The sequence below is a fragment of the Euprymna scolopes genome, chromosome 2, assembly GCF_053919585.1.
Source record: "Euprymna scolopes isolate OS-2025 chromosome 2, ASM5391958v1, whole genome shotgun sequence".
In the NCBI taxonomy this organism is placed as follows: domain Eukaryota; kingdom Metazoa; phylum Mollusca; class Cephalopoda; order Sepiida; family Sepiolidae; genus Euprymna; species Euprymna scolopes.
The window spans coordinates 65752349-65769933 of NC_136483.1; the positions used below are offsets into that span (position 1 = coordinate 65752349).

A 17585-nucleotide genomic window follows, 5' to 3' on the forward strand; every position below is an offset into this window, starting at 1 on the left:
CAGGAACTGGTGCCATTCACCTTGTTCAGTTCACATGCCAGCATGACTAAGTCTGCAAAAGAGAAGCTCGCAGTAAAGCTGTCAGAAACAGAGAAACCTGAGAGTTACAGGAAAGGCAAGCCAGTGTTTCCTGTCATCAATGCAGCTACAGTTCTCACAGACCTGGTAGGGCCAGAGTCTCACTTTCTGTTTGATGCTCTTCGAGTGAAATGTGACTGGCTCACTACTCCTGCTGACACCTGGGAAGACAATGACAGCTACAGGAATGCACAGAAGTTTGTGAGGTCAGTGAAAGTGACCAATGATGTGGCTGAGAGAGGTGTGAAACTAATGATTGACTTTGCAACTCAGATCACAAGTGACCCAGAGCAAAGAAGCTGCTTACTACAAGTTGTGGAGTACCACAGGAAAAATTTGACAGTTTCAAAAAAGCCACATTGAACAAGTGATAATACATGCATTAGTAACATCCTATCTGACAGTTTCTTATGCAATATATGTGTCAGTCTAGTGCTATCATACTACCAAACTGATTTTTTGTAGTGTCCCAGCTGTTTGTTTCTCGTCGTGAAGGGAGATAAATAAACGCTCACTGACTTTTCTGTTCAGTCTGTTTGTTTGGACCTCTCTCTCTATTTTGCGTTATATATTTTCCAGTTCTTTATAGTATCACACACATAATCTGCAATATTTACGAATCTGCTTCCGCCTTATTTCTTTTTTTTTTACATAAAGTCGATCAATATTATTTTAGGTGCATGGTCATTAGTTTCCGGGTTTTGATTTTGAGTAATTCTTTTGTCCAGTTTAGACTAACTAGTAATATACCGCCAAAGCATTAATTCATAATATAATTTAGTATCGAGAAGCATTTTTTTATGGAAATCGTTCCGGACAAGACGTGAAGCCACTTGATGTAAGGATCTAACAGAAACGAAATGTGATTAGGAAAATTCTATTGACTTCAGTTTTGAGATGTCCACGGGTTTATGTATTTGGGAAAGCAGTCATCAGGAAGAGAGTTCCACAAGCCTGGAGTTTTTTTTAAAGAAAGTACTAGAAGAGGAAGTTGTATTGCAATGACGTATCAAAGCAACGAATTAATGGACACCGCTAACAAGTTAGAACAAAGGAAGAAAGGAATAGATAAGACAATTTTGAAGAACAATTGCCATAAGTGTATTTATAAAAAAAATGTTGAGATTAGCAACATCACGTCTATGAGAGAGAAAGAAAAAAGAGGTTGCAGAGAGTAAGAAAGTATGAGGCCAATCAAATTACATATACGTTTCTGCACAATATCAACAGCCCTCAAATAGGACCGAGATTTACCGGTTCATATGTGACAAATATGTTCTTCGCTGGTATTCCTTCCTAACCATCTCTTTTGATTTGATGATGTCTGTTTCCAATTACATCATCATCTCTCGAGTAAGCAATTCTATTCCGACTGTTGTTTTGAATTGAAGTAGTTGACATTTTTCCATTTCGAATTATATTCCTATATTATGACTAAAAATTCCTATGTTAATTAGTGATTATATATGCTTATTTTTTATTTATTTATTTTATTATTATTATTTTTATTTTTTTTTTGCAAACCCGTAGAGATTATGAGTTTTTTCCTCTGTACTTGTAACTTTGTATCCAGCATAGCATATTGTTAAGTAGCATCATGGATATGATAAAAAGTAGTGTGCGTCTCTTTGAAAAGTGCCTCTCTGTATTCTTATTCCTGTCAGGTGTTGTTCACCAACTGTCAGTTTCAGTCTCTATATTTTCATTCTTTTCGATGTAAAGATAGTAATTTTGCGAAATATTAATTAGATATTAATATATTTAATGCATTTTTATCCGGCCATAATTATGAAATTATTAACTAAACACGTAATGGTTTTATTTCATTTATATATATATATATATATATATATATATATATATATATATATATATATATACTAGCGGGATATGTGCCCATGCGCTGTCCGGTAAATTTGAAAAATATTAAAATGTTTATGTTGAGATACTGAGCCGTTGGGTTTTTATATCAATCCATTCTATAGCTATGTTTTTTTTTTACTGCCATCCGCATCTTTTGGTAGATTATTATTATTATTATTATTATTATTATTATTATTATTATTATTATTATTATTATTATTATTATTATTATTATCTTTCAGATTGCCAAACAAAGTTTTACATTATGACAAACGGAACCATTCACATCAAAATGAATTGGGATCATTGAATTCAATACAAATGAAACCAGTCTTTCCATCATCTGGGTTATGTCTCATGTCAGATCATCCTTTATACATACTAAAGGTAAATATTTTGTTACATCGGAAATATACCAATTTTTTAGTACAATCGATTACAAATAATAATAAATATCAAAAAAACATTAAATTAACTCTGTTTTAGTAAAAAACATAATAATATTTAAACTCACAATTATAAAAACGTCTGAATGAAACAAGTGTAAGACTCGTATGTACAACTCTTTTGTGGATTCCAGATCTGTATATATGCATATCGCTAAAGTTCTTTCATATATAGTTAACGATTTCGTAATGCGACGTCTTCAACTTAAGGCCGGATAAAACTGGCGATAAGGAAGTTTATGTAAAACCAACCCTAAAAAACATGGTACATTATAGCTGAATTCGTCATGTGGACCACAACTGTCACGACTCAAGTTTTCATTCAATCGTCGTCGCTTTTAAGTCTTCCTTCAACCATCTTCGGTGTAAACGTTTATTTTGGTGTCAAATGGATAGTTGACAAAATGGCCGTTATCATTGGAGAGACACAATCTCCATCGAGCTCATCCTAACTTGTTTCATTAATTCTTTTAATTTAAGTTTTTTCATGGATCCTATTTTTACATTTCAATTACATTTACACTTATACAAATATACATAATCCGTACGACTGCCTTTTGCATATACTATATGCATGTTACGCTTAATGAGCTATGGTTGATGATTTCTGGAGATATAGCGGATAAGCAAGCAGACACACACTTTTGTATATTCATTATTGTTTGAACGATGTATAACATTTTACAACCGTGTACAATTCTCCCAGATTGACACATGAGACCTTCGATTTTTTTTAAACAGGACTTAAGATAGCTTGTTGGTTATTTTGAGACCACAGTTGACTTGATGCCAATGGTCATATCATCTGTAACACTATTAACAAATAAATCCTCAATCTGTTTTATTTTACTTCGGTATTCAGGATTCTGCTTACGTGATATTTTCCTTCTCTCAAAGAAACATCACTATCCAAATATCCGGAAGTGAAAACACAGAGGCTAACGTATATTCTTAAATTCACATTATTTCATTTTATTTTTTCTATTTTTCAAGACAAAATTCATTTCTGCTTACTGTTGATCAAATTCAAATGTATTTGTTTGATAACAATTTTACACGTTTTCGGAATATATTCTTTTTATACATAAGGGACATTTTCAACCTCTTGTCTTTTCAGGTATTTCGCTCAATTAAGTACTTTTTTCATTCTTTTTGTAAATTATATATATATATATATATATATATATATATATATATATATATATATATATATATATATATGTTTTATTGATTGTTTGCTTTTTTTCTCCCACGTAGTTCTATTTTAATCGTCTTATACACGTATATCTAACTAAATTGTTTATTTTAATGGTCTTTTGGCACTCCCACTACTAATTATTTTTGTCAATAATATTATTTTTCATAGTATGCTATCGATTTTCTCCTTACAAGATGATAGTTGAAAGAGCTCTAGAGGTATTTTTGCCTATCTTGTAATGGTAATTAGTAAAAAACTGAAGAAAGTGCTCGATACTATTGCAGAGCAATATAAACCTTTTATATCAAATGCATTTAAATAGGTAAGTCACTTCCATTGGATGTAACTTAGCTTACTTTAAGAGGACGCATCTTAGTTACTGCGAACAATGCTCCCATCCGCATAAATCTTTAACGTGTCAAATTCTATATGACACAGCAACAGCCCGACAGTCAACTTGTCTGCTTGCACTTCCCTTTTCCATTCAACCCTTATCTTTCTATTTTTCTCTCCCTACCCCCGTCTCCAAAGTCTTACGCATCTTACACCCCTTCGCTCCTTTCTTCTTTTCTACCCTCTTCCTCTCTGTCTGTCTGTCTCTGTCTCTGTCTCTGTCTCTCTCTGTCTCTGTCTCTGTCTGTCTGTCTGTCTGTCTGTCTGTCTGTCTCTCTCTCTCTCTCTCTCTCTCTCTCTCTCTCTCTCTCTCTCTCTCTCTCTCTCTCTCTCTACTCTACTCTACTCTACTCTAATCCGTGTATGGCTGAAGTTTTTAAACTACACTTCACCTCTTTTCAATGTTTATTTAATTATTAAATCTTAAAACTTAAATGTTGTCAAATCAGAATTAAAACTCCCCCTTTTTTCCCTTCTTCTTCTTCTTCTTCTTCTTCTTCTTCCTCCTCCTCCTCCTCCTCCTCCTCCAATATCGTTTTTCCAATATTATGTAACCACCTGTTAAAGTCTGATGAAGTTGCTGGATTGTAGTTACGATTCGGTAACAGAAACATACGTAACTAAGCAGATAAAACGGTAATAAAATAATATATTTTTTAATTTAATGTTACATATTTTAGAGACGTGCCAAGGTTTCGTTGATGTGGATTGATATTTTAGCATTTACAAGACCATTAAAATCCATTCAAATCATGGCAATTTATGAAATGAAAACAAATCGAAGAATCGAGTTCACTGGTAAATCCTGATGGTGAATTTGTTTAAGTCTTTCGTTTGAAAAACGTACCCTGTCAGTGGGGGGGGGGTAGAAATTAATGTCAATATGGGTCTTAATAGCAATTAAGCATTGCTTTCAATGATTTAATTGTTGATAATTAATTGTTGTTTGATTCCCTATATGCATAATATTTTTCAATAAATGTTAATAAGTTTTATAGCTACAGATACTAGTATTTGATGTATACGCAATCATCAGTGCAGCAAGTCATAATTACTGCTTGTCGTGGGACTCAAACTCAGTCAATTAAACCAATCTTGGCTTTGAAAACTAGCATTTTTCCACGCGACTATCAAGAATTAGCATTTAAATGAAAGTGAATAAAGTTACTTATGAAGCCACGCAAGCAGGATTGTCATAAATCAGACAGCGATGAAAGTATTCTAACAAACAGGAAGTTTTTAAATGATGCACGCCGCTAATACGCAACCTTATTCTCAATTCACAAATAAGGCTCAACTTTAATTTCACTAAAAGGGGTTTATAACTACCGCATATTGTCCAATAAACATCAATAAAGTTTTTATACCTACAAACGCTAGTATTTTATGCTTACGCAATCATGTATATATATATATATATATGTATATATATATATGAACAAATGATTAATAAAACATGTTAAAAGACATCTTGAAAAAGAGTTAAAAACATATTTAATTTTAAAAAAGGAAGCACAAGATAAGTGGATAGTCCTTAATCCGCGGAGTTTCGAAGAAATACTCTCTTCTCATCAGAGGGCAGGAATTAGCAAAATGCCGGATCGGATTTTGCATATAAAAGTATTTAATGAAACTACAAGTAAGTCACAGATCTTACTTGGTTAAAAAAAAAGGGTGAGGTAAGGGTAACAGGAGGCAAAAGAAAACTGATAAAAAGATTTCACATGAATGGATAGTCCGGTGAAGGGTAAAAATCCAAAAATGGTAAAATCCAAAACGGTCGAATTTGTGACTTACTTGTAGTTTCATTAAATACTTTTATATGCAAAATCCGATCCTGCATTTTGCTAATTCCTGCCCTCTGATGAGAAGGAGAGTATTTCTTCGAAACTCCGCGGATTAAGGACTATCCACTTATCTTGTGCTTCCTTTTTTAAAATTAAATATGTTTTTAACTATTTTTCAAGATGTCTTTTAACATGTTTTATTAATCATTTGTTCATATTATAAGCTCTATTTCCTTTTCGGTTTTATTGAGCTTTTACATCTGACTGAGTTTATTTTACTTGTAAATATTAACTCTTTAATATTCATAATATATTTTCAGTTTACCATTTTGATTACCTTGGTAAACTTATTGTAATTTTTATTTTTATTTTATATATATATATATATATAGGAAATTTATTACTGTGAAGATCCTCAAAGGGAGGAAATATCCAACTAGCATCGTCAGAATTCATAGATGGATATTTCCTCCCTTTGAGGATCTTCCTCTAGCTGAAGCAATATGTAAACTCATTCTGGACTCACAGTAATAAATTTCCTATATACTGCTCTGGCTACACATTGAGCACTCTAGTCCGTTTTTTTTCACCACGGCTAAATATATATATATATATATATATATATATATATATATATATATATATATATATATATATATATATATATATATAGTAAATTATGGGAATATATATGACACTCAATAATAAATCGCTAATGATTTTTAACGTTGGGTGACCATGAATAAATGCGTATGTGATCTTATATGCGTAACTAATCCTCTGATAGTGGAACTTGATTCAAAGGAATATATTATGAGAGTCGGACGTGAGACACAGTAGGATTGGTAATTTAAACCAGATAATGCTTGAATAAAAATTACAACTCTAAACGCGATTCGATTTGCTAAGTAAATGAGTTGAGTGTGAAAGACAATAAACTCGAGATGGCGAAAGAAGATTAGTTATTTTTACAATGAGATTTGTAACAGGATAAAATGTGATAATAACGCTGTAGATCAATTCATCCCATGTCGTTAATACAAAGAGAAGTCTGTTGTAGTGTTTTTATTAAGGTTTCGCATTGGTTGTAAAACAAATTCGTCGTTTTTATCGTGCATTGTTTTTTTTTATTCCGGCACATATAACCTGTTAATACAGCCGGTATTTGTTTATACTTTGTTACTTATCATAAATAATTAAAACGTTTGTATTTCATTCACATAATTTTATGTTCTTATTGCTTTATTATTATTTTGTTCTTATTAGTAGATAACATAGACTTGTCGTTTTTGTTACAGCTTGTCTTGCTGACACCTATCACCAGCAAAAGAAAGAAAGAGCATGAGAGAAAGAGAGAGAGAGATAGAGAAAGAGAGATTTGTGCGTGTTTCTATGAGAGAAAGAGATATATTTGTACGAAAGACTTGAGTTTGTGCGATATATATAACAACTTTGTTTAAATGAAAGAACGCTGCTTAAATACTATATATAAGTGTGTGTGTGTGTGTGTGTGTGTGTGAGTGAGAGAGAGAGAGAGAGAGAGAGAGAGAGAGAGAGAGAGAGAGAGAGAGAGAGATGTAAGAAGCCCCCAGACGTACCCCTCCACCGTACTGTATACCGATATTCTATGGCTGACTGGGATAGCTTCCGTACATTCATATCTGATTTACCTCTGCACTCCATGTTTAAAAAGGATCTTTCCTCTATAGTATCAGATCTGACCGAATGGTAAATTGTAGGCATAGACCAATTCATACCATCTAAAAAATTCCAACAAAAACCTAACAGCCAGCCATGGTTCTCCCCAGAATGTGCTGCTGCTATCGCGCACAGAAATCACTTTTTCCATAGCTACCAACGTAATAGATGCACTGAGACTAAAGCTGCTTTCAGGTCTGCCAGCAACCACTGTAAAAGAGTAGTAAAAAATGCAAGAGAGCTATATGCCCAGTCTGTTAAATCCAAGGTAGCTGATCAGCGGCTTGGATCCCACCAGTTTTGGCAAATAACAAATAGGATCCTGAACAGAAGTGTGCGTTCTATCCCAACCATTATCAATGGACCAGAGGTCATCTCGTCAGCATCAGACAAAGCCAAACTATTTGCAAAGAACTTTGCAGCTAATTCTACCCTATGCGACGAAGGCCATCAACTCCCCATATTTCCTGACACAGAACAAGCTAAGTAACATACAAATATCCGTCCTTGAGGTCGCCAAGCTAATCAAGAACCTAGATTCCAGTAAAGCAACTGGCCCTGATGGCATCCCAATTATAGTGTTAAAAAAGCTTCAACCAGAACTTGCTCCCATACTTATGAAACTATTTAAGCGCTGCCTTAAGGAGAAGTGCTTTCCGACTCCCTGGAAGACCTCTTCAGTTTGCCCTGTATTTAAGAATTCAGGTGATGTCATCTCCCTCTCAGTACAGACCAATAAGTCTCCTGTGTGTTATGAGTAAGTTGCTGGAATCCATATTAAATAGAGAAATAGTCAACCACCTCAGCAGGAATAACCTTCTTAGTGACACACAATATGGTTTCCGCTCTGCAAGATCTACCGCAGATGTGCTGACGGTTATATCCCACAGGGTTAGTGAATCTCTTGACAAAGGCTTCCTTTCTAGGGCAATTGCTCTTGACATATCAAAGGCCTTCGACAAGGTATGGCATAAGGGTCTACTTCACAAGATTTCCAGCTACGGTATAACTGGAAATGTTTTCTCAATCATTAAATCATTTCTCTCCGATAGGCTCATAAGAGTAGTGGTAGATGGACAAAAATCGGAGGCCTGCAATATAAATGCTGGAGTCCCTCAGGGGTCAATCCTGGGCCCAACTCTCTTCCTGATCTACATCAATGACCTCCCTAAACACATACTTAAATCATTCGTTGACATCTATGCTGATGACACGACCATCTACAGCAACACATCAAAGGCTGTAAATGACAAAGTTCTCTCTGATTCTCTCTCCTCTGATCTCGAGCGCGTGGTTCAGTGGGGGAAGATGTGGCTGGTTACCTTTAATGCATCCAAAACCAAACTCCTATCCTTACATCATCAACGCTCTGATCCCCAGCTGGCATCAATTGTGATGGATGGCTCTCGTCTGGGTGAGGCCCCGTGTTTTGACAAGCTTCTGGGTTTGACCTTTACTCCTGATCTGAAATGGAACACGTACATCAAGTCTGTTGCCAAGGTCGCTGGAAAGATGGTGGGATCCTTCTACCGCTCCAGAAGATATCTCACTACTGATGCAATTCTCTATCTATATAAAAGCCAAGTACGTCCAAGGATGGAATACTGTTGCCATATCTGGGCAGGAGCGGTCAAAAACAGCCTATCATGCCTTGACAGAGTACAAAATAGACTTCGTGGCTTAGTGGGGATGCCCTTTTCTCTACCCTGCAACCTCTCTCCCACAGAAGAGACGTTGCGAGTCTATCCTTGTTTTATCGTTATTTTCATGACAGGTTCTCGTCTGAACTCTAATCTCTGGTCCCCCCTCGCCAATATTTCACGAAAAACACCCGTCTAGCTGAATCCACTGTGAAAACTTTCCCCCACTCTATATCTGTGCCTAAATCAAAACGCGGATTCCATGAACAAAGCTTCTTTCTTAGAACTGCACGCCTGTGGAACTCTGTTCCGTCTGCCTGCTTCCCTCCGGACTACAACTTGGATGTCTTCAAGTCCAATGTTAACAAATTCCTAATGAACCGCCCCCTTAATTAAACACTTCATCAAATCTCCACACTAACGTAATGTACTTGCAATAACCCTTATCCCTGAGTGGCTTCCGGGCCTTGATAAGTGGTGATCACTGTGTAAAAAATAAATAAATAAATAAATAAAAAATAGATAGATAGAGAAAGAGAGAGAGGAGAGAGAGAGAGAGAGAGGCAGTGAGAGAGCTCTGATATGTTTTTTACTAACGCGGTGAACTCAATAAGTACAGCCTGCATTTTTAGATTCGCCAATCATTTAATAACCGTTTCAGGCAAAAACAAAAAACAAAAAGAAATCCTTTGACACAGACGCATTAAGTTTATGACCTTTATCAGTGCTAATTGATGTTCTCCACTTTTATTGTTCTTTTTTTATATTTTTCTTTTTACACAATTTTTTGATATATTTTCTTTTAATAACAGATATTCAATGTTTTCAATAATACAAATTGACCATAACTTTATTTGTGTTATGAATACAAGCTAAGCTTTGCCAATTAACGACCATCATTTTTTATTCTCCCGATTTAATTTTACAACGTCGTATTTCTTTCTTTTTTGTTACTGATTTTTTCTCACATTTAACCTCACTTTATTTATTTGGTTGTCTCAAACTTACAGGAGACCACACTAAGATACATAAACTTAATTGGCACGAACTTACGTGTATTGTAAGGATATACCTTTCAACAATCAACACATTTTAACAATTATTATTGTTTTATTTTCGTTTATATGTAGTTATTAGATCATATTGTTTGCGACTGACATATTGATAAATAATACGATCTTATCGTGTAGGAAGATAATCTTTATTAAGAGACTTGAGACAAGATGGCAATCTCCTGTAAGAGCAATGAGGTAAATAGATAAATAGGGTATTTGAAACATAGGTTTATTCATGGAGAAGACATTAAAGAAAGCGCCCGGGAGACCAGAGGGTACTGATAGCAAGTCCGCAACAAATGTCTTTTTGTAAACACGCACGCACGCACGCACACACACATACACAGACACGCACACACACATACACACACACACACACACACACACACACACACACATATATATATATATATATATATATATATATATATATATATATATATATATACTCGGGTTTTTTTATTCAAAAGTAATGGACTAATGAATTCAACGAGGTTGTTAGATAGTGCTCAATAAAAAGAGCTGATAATACTTGTTTATTGTTATATAAACATGCTCACATCCGCTGCTACAAACAGCCACTTGTTTCAATCAAACAACAGATATCATCAGGCAGCGACTTGACTATTCAGATGTTCAATGAATAATGAATTTTTATTTTAGGTAGGAACTCTTTAAAAGTTGGAGTTGTGTTTTAAGGTTTTTTAACTCCAACTTTTAAAGAGTTCCTACCTAAAATAAAAATCCATTATTCATTGAACATTTGAATAGTCAAGTCGCTGCCTGATGATATCTGTTGTTTGATTGAAACAAGTGGCTGTTTGTAGCAGCGGGATGTGAGCATGTTTATATAACAATAAACAAGTATATATATATATATATATATATATATATATATATATATATATATATATATAACTACTTCATTTACTCACATAAAATTAATATACGAAAGTATAAATTTATGCGTAAACTTTAAGTATTTACTTCAAAAGTGCTCAATACGTAGGTAGAGCTAGTTAGTAAGTTATAAAATATATATGGCGATTAAGCTACACTGAATATTCCGCGTTTCATCCACGCGGAATATTCAGTGTAGCTTAATCGCCATATATATTTTATAACTTACTATATATATATATATATATATATATATATATATATATATATATATATATATATATATATATATATCTTGTTGTTGAAAATTTATTCAGGTTCTCAAAAAAAAAAACTTTAAGGAAGGTATACAAAATTTTAATTGTCCTCCAAGGAGTACAAATAAACAAGAAACCCCTTATTTCATGGAGTTTCAAAGAATGCAATACTTTTCATCAGAGGTAATATGTTTGCAAGATATACAATAAATTTTGAAGGCTAATGCATTAAAGATAGCTACAAATATGAAATTAATCATACTTGCATTAAAAAAGCTATTTATCAGTTAGTGACAGTTTATAGGAATTCAATGAGATTAAGAAAGCAGGAAATGGGAAAAAGGGAGAAAAAGGATATGATAATAATCCAATGAGAAAGACGGTAAAATCCAGAACAGGATAAATCCGAAATGAGTCCATTGAAAATCTATATATAACATCCTTCCTCCCAAGTCCTTCGATATTGAAGATGCAAATTCTCTTTAGTGTGTGTAATCTTGCATCCATCTTGGTGGACGTACTAGTTGTGCTGATCTTGGTCTAACTCCTATTTGTGGGGTTGTTAGATATAATGCCCCTGAATTTGGTTGATGAAATTGCTTGGGTGAACTGAATATAATATATGTAACGGTGTGATGATGATATTTTTGAAGAAGGTACTGGCAGTAAATTCGACATATTCTATTACCATTGTCCATTAGCACCAAGTATGACCTTTGTTGAGAGCAATGCTCTATCACTTTGCCTATCCTGGACCAAGTTTTTCCATTATGTACTCAGACATGATCCCCAATCTTTAGTGGACTATCTTTCGCTGGTTGGTGTTATGCTGTTTCGCTTTACTTGAGGATGGTTTGCGAGTATTTGTTTCGGTTCATAATTTTGGCTGCTGGAAAAGGAGAGTCGTATTTGCCAGTTGTTGTACACAGTGTACAATGTGGATCATCTCCGTTTTGAAAGCATTTATGCAACTTTTTCTTTTCATTGTTTGAATTGTCCACTCCATTAGGTCATTAGATTGCGGATGTTGTGGCCTGTTTATTACACGGTAAAAGTCCCATTTTGTTTTCATGGGACTTAAATTGGGACGATTATCAGAGATCACTAATTTAAGTATTCCGTGCGTAGAGAAAATGCGCTTTGTTCGACGTATCACTGTTTGTGCAGTTGTGTCGATAAGTTGAATGAATTAAAAAAAAATTCGAGCAATAATCCACTAACATTAAATAATCTTTCCTCCGTAGTCTGAAGACGTCGCTGCTAATCTGATGCCAAAGTTGGGCCGTTTTAGCAGGCGGCTCTGAACCTTGTTGATTCCTATAACACTGACATGAATCATAGTTTTTTTTTTCTTCTGAAATCATATCTTCTATTTTTTTGTTCATGTTCGACCAAAATTAAGCCTGCTTGATATTGGATTTAGTTTTTTTTTAATTCTCAGATGTGCCTGATGCAAAATCCTACGTATTTCTGCTTGCATATTGGTCGGTGCAACAAATTGCTGACATTTTAATATTAGTATTGAAGACATTACAGAGTGCACAAAGTATTTAATTTCTTTGTCAGAGATTTCTGGTATAGTGTGCTTCTGTGCCGCTGAGTGTGTCAACAATGTACATTAGTTTTCCTTGAGTGCATTCCATTTCAAAATTATAACTTCTGTAGACGCATTAAGAAACGTTGTACTCTGGTGCGGTTTTGTGACAATGGTTTTGTGACAATGGTTTTGTGACAATGGTTTTGTGACAATGGTTTTGTGACGATGGTTTTGTGACAATGGTTTGGGAGGTTTGTGATTATTATTAATTAGAAAGTGTTGTCCATATCAGAATTCATGAAAATGTTCACAGGTAAATACTATCGACAGTATTTCGAATTCAAAGAGGCAATAGTAACTTGTAGATGTAAAAGAGCGGCTAGATATTTGACAAATTAGGAATGGATTTTCATAAATAATTTATCGTGCTTACAAAATGCTCAAGTTCTGTTTTGTTTTTTGTTTTTTGTTGGATCTGGCATGTTCATAATAGCTTTGCAATTTTTTTATCATCAGCTTCAACACTACGACTGGATATTTTGTTATCATAGAAATGTCAATTCAGTCATTTTAAATTGGCATTTTGATTATTTAGTTTCACGGCTGGTTTTCTTTAACTTCATTAATTTTATTTTGTAAAAGTTTTGAAGTTTAAATGATTTTAACATCTTATGAGTTTTGGCATCCTTCAATGTGTTCAATCATTGGTGCTATTTTCGCATGATATATTTCACATGCACTATGTATGCCATATAGAATACGTTTGAATCTGAATTGCATACAGGGTTACTTGAAGATGAGAAGCTTCGAACTTTCTTCGTCAACATTTATTTGCCACAATGCAGTGGATGCATCAACCTTGGTAAAAAAAAAACTTTGACGTAGCCATTTCGTTTATTTTATCCGATGTTGGTTGTAGTCTATAGTGCTCTCTTTTTATGGACTTGTTGAGATTTCGTGGATCAAGGCATATATGAAGGGAGCCATTGGGCTTTTCTACTACCATTAGTGATGAAACCCATCATATACTGATGTAATGAAATATAATTCTAACATTCTTTCAAGTTCTTCTCCTAGTTTTTTTTTCTTTTAATAAAAATGGGATATTCTGTTAAGGGTTTATGTCCGGTTTGATTTCCTGGTCCATTGTAATGTAATAGGTAGCGGGTAATGTACTCCATAACAGTCTTGGAATTCCGAGAGAAAATCAAACTTGCTTGTGTTAATCTTGTTTAGTTTTTCATGAGATTCAGATTGATAAAGGCTTTCAGTCTAAGTATAGGTGATGGATTTATATGTACTACAATAATCATGACATGGTGCATCAAATTATTTCTTGTTATTTGGGCAATGCACTTATCTTGGATTAGTGTTGCTGTGTTGTTATAGACAGATAATGTTATGACATTTAATTTTAAATTTGGACATATTTGTAATCTGTTATAATCTTTTGTGGGAAGAATGTTTACTTGACTGCCTGAATCTATTTTTAAATTCTATGTTCGCCCCATTAGCTTGTAGATTTACATTCCAATAATCAGATAACACATTAATTTTGTGAATGTTTGTTTATGTTTTGTTCGTTGATGAGGATTTGTGAGAGATGTAACCCCAAAATGTTTCGAATTTATCATCGTTAGTAGAAGGTGGGTCGCTGTGTTCTTGGTGCACTTTATATATTAATCTTTTAGCAAGACATCTACTTGCAAAATAATTTTGTTATTACATTCGTTGCAGGTCCGTCCTATGCAGGGTAGTTTCCACAAAAAATTCATAATTTCTTTGTCATCAATTTTATTGTTTAGAGAGTTTGATGCCTCGCGTTTGGGTCGTTTTCTTAGTTGCTCCATAGTCTTCTTTCTTACTGAGTTGTTTTTGTAAACTTTGACCCTTTTTGTAAAACCTCCAATCTTTGTTTAGTTGATTCGGTCGTTCGTCCCGTTTTTATGGCTCTTCCAGATTCAGCTAACAGTTTTTATTGTAAACGTGTCATTACTGCCTATTATTATAAGGCCCTGTACCAGGCTGACACTGTGAGAAATTAATCTCACAAACTCAATACTCCCTGGCTGAGGCAAAAATAATTCCTCAAATTACAAAAACATACCTTTTGTAAAATGTTTTTGACTCCTAATGGGGGTATGAGACGAATGGATTCGCCAATCATTTTTGTAACTAACGGCTGTGCTAGAAAACCAATGAAAACGTCCCCAAATTATCATAAAAATTGTCGAATTTGGGATTCAATCAGTTCGCCGTTTACTACGTCACGGACCGCATTTAATTCTTGGCCGCTATCTTGGTTACTCTGAACTACGCCGCCATCTTGGTTACTGATCTGAACTACGCCGCCATCTTTGTTCAACACAATGTCTCAAAACTTAACACCTTTAAACTCAAAGTTTTATCAGTTATAACAGCAAAAGAAAAGTTATTGGTCTTGGTACAATCCTTGCAAAACGGTGGTCAGTTTTGCCTCCCAAATAGGGAGCCATTAGTTAACTTTAGTCCGTTTTCTTCGAAAGGATCTATGATAATTCATGGTGTTCTCGGCAAAAATTCTGGTGCCTTTAATTAGGCATAAATTGAGTCCCTTGGGACTCTAATTGAATTGAAAAAAGTTCAAATATTTAGTAGATATAAACATTATGAAAATGTTCAAAAGACACCATCCTCTAATTAGGATATCTTCGGCACAATTAAAGGTGTCTCTACTTGTAGAGATTTCAAGTCCTTTTTTCACCAAACATTTAGATGATATAACGTGAAGAAATTGCGGCGGCTCCATTCTCGATAAGTTATTCTTCTCGGAGCCGCCCTTTGATGAGTATTTCCTGCCGAGCGTTTTATCGTAGACTGTAAGAAAAAGAATGATTACAAAAAAGGCGCCAAGTAATTAACTTGGCTCATACAAATGAACCAATCACAGACTGCCTATTAGAATTGTGCGTAGGAGGCTTAAAACAATGAATCATGGCATGTAACTGTAATTTCTCATATCACAGAGTTGACCGAACTCACATTCTTAGTTGAGTGTTTTTATCTTAGTAACAAATTCATCAAATGATTCTACCTCTTCCTGACGAACAGTAAGAAACTAAAATCGAGAGTGTTACATTTTTCGTGGATTGCAGAATTATGCAAATTCGTCTAAAACTTTTGCAAATCTAAAGCTGTCTTCTTTCGTTTGAAAATTAAATTTTTATAAATATTGTGACCAAAAACATTGAAAAAAATGCTTGTTTTAACTTCGTCATTTTTTTCCGAGTTTTCCGTGTCCATTAAATATATTTTGTGATCTTGTTGATAATCTATTGAAAGACTTGAAATGAGATGGCGATGTCCTGCAAAAGTAATGAGGTAGAGAGATAAAGCATTGGAATATTTAAAACATGTATTTATTTACAGAGAAAACGTTACAGGAAGCGCCCGGGGGATCAGAAGTCTTTTTGTAAATACACACAAACACACACACACGTACACACACACACACACACACACATACATATTTATATATATATATATATATATATATATATATATATATATATATATATATATATATATATATATATATATAGCGATAATTATACTGCAACTGTTGTGTTAATTATAAATTGTCATGTGCAGTTTTTCTTTTAATAAAATATGCCAAACTAAAGTTGTGTAGGAAACTGGAATTCCCAACTGGTTCTTCTGATCTATTTACAGGAGCTCCGTTTGAAGAAAATTCGAACTCGCTCAACTGTATCATTTGAATTCATGTTAAGATTTAGTATATTTCCTGATTATCCGACTGGATTAGGCAATTCCTTAGATAAACATCAGTAGTTATTGTTACAAGCAAAGGCTGCCCCCTTTCCATGTAAGTAAGAAGAACATTAGATAAGTGGAAAATGAGATTAGGATGAGCCGAGATTCGAACCTTGTAAGCAAGGTTAAGAATAGATTTAGAATTGGAATTTTAGGATTTAGCTATTGTTTTGGAAATAGTTAGATATTGTTTGTATTGTAAAAAGAATTTAATTGTTCATTCTTTTATGAAAACTGAATTAAAAAGGTCAGCTAAAAAAAGAATGAACAATACAAATTAAAAACATATTGAAAAAATAGGTTAGGTTGAAAAAAATAGGCTAGTGAGAATTCTTTGTTTGCAGAAGTGTGTTTGGAGAACGTGTGCTGAGCCACGTGAGTGATTACGTTTAGAACCACACATCTGACGTCATAGCAAAAAGGGAATTCTCAATAATAGGAGAGGATTAGCAGATTAGTCAGAGAGTCGGCAGTCGAGCTGTTGAAGCAGAACAGCTGAGTCTGCTAGTCAGAGAGAGAGAGAGAGAGAGAGAGAGAGAGAGAGAGAGTTGGAGTCCGGGTCTTTTGGAAGCGAAGGAAAGAACATTGAACCATGTAGAAACGAATTTGAATTCCTGACGTTATCATCATTTCGACTGGTCAAATGAAATAAAGAACAACATATATTTTTGTAACTGTTTGTCTTCGTGTCGTCATTCAACAATTGAAGGTAATGTGCTAATCATACTTATATGAACTTTGTATAACCCCCTTCCAAGTAATGTGTCCCCCTCCGCCATCATAAGTAATGAACCTCTTTCTCTGTGTAAAAGAACAGTAATACACATCCCTTCAATAATGAATTCTCTCCCATCTCTCACTCTGTTATAAATGTCTCCCTCATCGTTACCTCTGTATTACATGTATCCGTTATACGTCCC

The 17585-nt window shown here is 34.3% G+C and overlaps 1 protein-coding gene across 1 annotated transcript in view; it reads left to right on the top strand.

Moving 5' to 3' along the window:
• LOC145291808 (transient receptor potential cation channel subfamily A member 1-like) overlaps positions 1-17585 on the top strand; it is a 198149-nt gene that overhangs the window by 16899 nt on the left and 163665 nt on the right. Inside the window, exon 2 of the mRNA XM_080137720.1 lies at positions 2184-2328. Within this exon, the coding sequence (XP_079993846.1) occupies positions 2184-2328 (145 nt within the window). The remainder of the gene's footprint in view (positions 1-2183; positions 2329-17585) is intronic.